We start from the raw sequence: 3,359 nt of genomic DNA on the forward strand, positions 1-3,359 counted from the left end.
TCTGTAGACCAGGCTGGTCTTGAACTCACAGAGATCTGCCTGCCTCTGCCTCCCGAGTGCTGGGATTAAAGGCGTGCGCCACCATCGCCCGGCTACTCACTTTCTTGATAGTGGGAATATACATCATGATTTTGTTGTTGATGATGCCAATTTTTTTTTTTGAGACAAGATCTCATGTAGCCCAGGCTAGCTTCAAACTCACTTTGTAGTTGAGGCTAGCCTTCAACTCATCATTTTCATGCCTCCACCTCCCAAGTGCTGGAGTTACAGGTATGAACCACCTTGCCAGGCTCAATCCAGGGTCTTGTTCATGCTCACTAAGCACAAACTCTACCACTGAGTTCTGCCCCTATTTTCCTCCAAGGACAGACAAAACTGAGAGAGAACTCAGGTCATGAGGGAAGGGGCCATGATCAATGTCCTCCTGTATTGCAGAGTTACAGGACAGCTCAACAAGTCTTTGAAGAGGTGACCAATGTATCCTAGGAGACAGGCTAGAAAACCACTCAAGTCCTTACCAGGTTTTCTTTAATAAGTTGTTGATAGCGGAGCAGGATCTGCTGACGGCTTAAAATGGACGTGTCTGCCCAAGCAGGGAAAGCACGTTTGCAGGCCGCAACAGCTGCATCCATTTCCGCTCTGGTGGATTGAGGGACCCGACCGATGACCTCATTGGTAGCCTGAAAAGAAGCCATCACTTATTGCCAGTGCCTCACCTTCCCCACATTGATTACTCACAGGGGCAACATTGTGCTTTATGGGAGAGTCCCAGAGCCCCTCCCGCCACTACCCCTTGCTCCCAAAATTCTGGGCTAGTAGGTTTAAGTGCCCCAAAAAGTTTTGCTTACTGGGTTGTGGATGTCAATCCATTTGTCACTTTTGGATTCAACAAATTTCCCATCAATGAAGAGTTTTACAGTTGGCTAGAGAAAAAAAAAACACACCAAAAAAAAAACCCCTTTATATTAATTCTTTTGCTTCTCTTTCTATGAAGAAGGAATTCTGGTGGATAAGTGGATCTAGCTGCTGAGCCACCTCTCTAGCCCTTTCCCCACCAAAAATTTAACCTTCCAGTCACAATGGAAATGTTTATACCTTGTGAGAATAAAGAGTAAAATAATCAAAAAAATTTTAATTTTCATTTATGTATACAAGTGCTCTATCTGCTTGTATCCCTTTATTTCTAAAAAGGGTATCAGATCCCACTGTAGATGGTTATGAGCCACCATGTGGTTGCTGGGAATTGAACTCAGGACCTCTGGAAGAGCAGTCAGTGCTCTTAACTGCTGATCCATCTCTCCAGTCCAAAAATTTTTCAAAACTATCTAAAAATGGTTATTTTACAATATTGAAAAACTGAAGCATACTAAATGTTATATGAAGATAATCAAGTTACATACACTGGATGGACTATTATACAGTCATTAAAAATTGTGATGCTAAAGATCACCTCACAACACTGAAACTGTTTGAAACATAATAGATACAGTAACAGATAAGAAAACCAAGGCAGAAAAATTTTCTGGGCATGGTGGCACACATCTGTAACCTCAACACTTTGGAGGAGTGGTGGCAGGAGCTGAAGGTCAGCTGATCTAGTGAGTTCCAGTCAAGCAAGGTCTACATTATGAGACCTGGTTTTTGTATTGCTTTGTTTTGTTTCAGAGACAGGGTTTCTCTGTGTAACCCTGGCCATCCTGAAGCTCACTCTGTAGGTCAGGTTAGACTTGAGCTCAGAGATCCACCTGCCTCTGCCTCCCTAAAGCTGAGAGACCTGTTTTTAAAAACACAAAACAAGGGGCTGAAAGATGGCTCAGCAGTTAAGAGGTTCCGGTTCCTTCCCAGTACCCACCCACAACCATCTGTAACCAGCTCCAGGGTATTCGACAACATCTCCTATCTCTACAGGCAGGAGGCCCACATGGTGCACAGCATGCATGCAGGCAAAACACGCACAAATTTCAATAAAAAAAGCTCAAGGCAAACTAAGAGTTTTTCACAGTCGTATGAACAGAAAATGCCTGAAAATTACTCGGATTCCTTCTCAGAAGTCCATTTTAGAGCCCAAAACACTCACCACCGACGACGAAGAGAAGGAGGACGCTGGGTACCATGTGGAGCTTACTTTAGAAGAAACCTATGGGATTAAAAAGGATCTGGTAAATGCAGGTGCAGTGGCACATTAATCCCAGCATGCAGGAGGTAGACAGGCAGTCTCTGATTTGGAGACAATCTTGGTCTACAGAGTGAATTTCAGGCCAGCCATGGCTACACAGTAAAACCCTATTTTCAACAAAACAAAAATCTGATAAATGTCAGGCCTTGGTGGTGCATGACTTTAATCCCAGCACTCAGGAAGTAAAGGTAGGAGGATCTCTGTGAGTAGCTGGCTTGGTCTACAGAGTGAGTTCCAGGACAGCCAGGGCTATGCAGAGAAACCCTGTCTCAAAAAACAAAAACAAATAAACAAACAAAAAAGAACCCCAACAACTAACCAAATAAAAATCCTGAGAATAAACTAGAAGACACAGAAAGTTATGGAAACAATAAATCATAAAGATCATGTTCTGGGGGCTGGAGAGATGGCTCAGTGGTTAAGAGCATTGCCTGTTCTTCCGGAGGTCCTGAGTTCAATTCCCAGCAACCACATCGTGGCTCACGACCATCTGTAATGAGGTCTGGTGCCCTCTTCTGGCATGCAGGCAATGCATGCAGGCAGAATATTGTATACATAATAAATAAATAAATATTTTAAAAAAAGATCATGTTCTGGAGCTGGGCGGTGGTGGCGCACACCTTTAATCTCAGCACTCAGGAGGCAGAGGCAGGCGGATCTCTGTGAGTTCGAGGCCAGCCTGGTCTACAAGAGTTCTAGGACAGGTTCCAGAAGAAAAAAAACAAAAACAAAAACAAAAAAAAAAGGAACGTCCTGCATTTCCAGGGAACTCTTTATTTAAATAATCATTTTTGTCATTATATTATATTTTGCAAAATACAGTCACCACAAATCTAACAAAAGTATTTAATATTTCTAAAGTAAGTGTTGAAGACAGAATAAATCAATGTTAATGTAATATACCATAAATAATATTGTCTATAGTCAATGTGGATACAGATTAAATAGTAATAAAATGTAAATATATATTCACACATACTTGAAAACAAATGTTTATCACACCTTTACTTTCATTAGCCCCAAATTTGGTAATTACTCAAACGTCCACTATTAGATAATATGATCAAAGTGCATATATATGAAAATATCGTAGTAGAACCCATTTTTTATAGAATATATGTTAATAGTAAAATTTTATTTATTTATTTATTTTTTTTTTTTTTTTTTTGGTTTTTCGAGACAG

The 3,359-nt window shown here is 41.0% G+C and overlaps 1 protein-coding gene across 1 annotated transcript in view; it reads right to left on the bottom strand.

The window, feature by feature from the left end:
• Positions 1 to 3,359, bottom strand: part of Aldh6a1 (aldehyde dehydrogenase 6 family member A1) — a 21,646-nt gene that overhangs the window by 11,492 nt on the left and 6,795 nt on the right. The window contains exons 2-4 of the mRNA XM_005343340.2: positions 2,078 to 2,137; positions 849 to 923; positions 519 to 680 (exon numbers count right to left, since the gene is read on the bottom strand). Of these exons, the coding sequence (XP_005343397.1) occupies positions 519 to 680; positions 849 to 923; positions 2,078 to 2,137 (297 nt within the window). The remainder of the gene's footprint in view (positions 1 to 518; positions 681 to 848; positions 924 to 2,077; positions 2,138 to 3,359) is intronic.

The sequence above is a fragment of the Microtus ochrogaster genome, chromosome 1 (genome assembly GCF_000317375.1).
Source record: "Microtus ochrogaster isolate Prairie Vole_2 chromosome 1, MicOch1.0, whole genome shotgun sequence".
NCBI lineage: Eukaryota > Metazoa > Chordata > Mammalia > Rodentia > Cricetidae > Microtus > Microtus ochrogaster.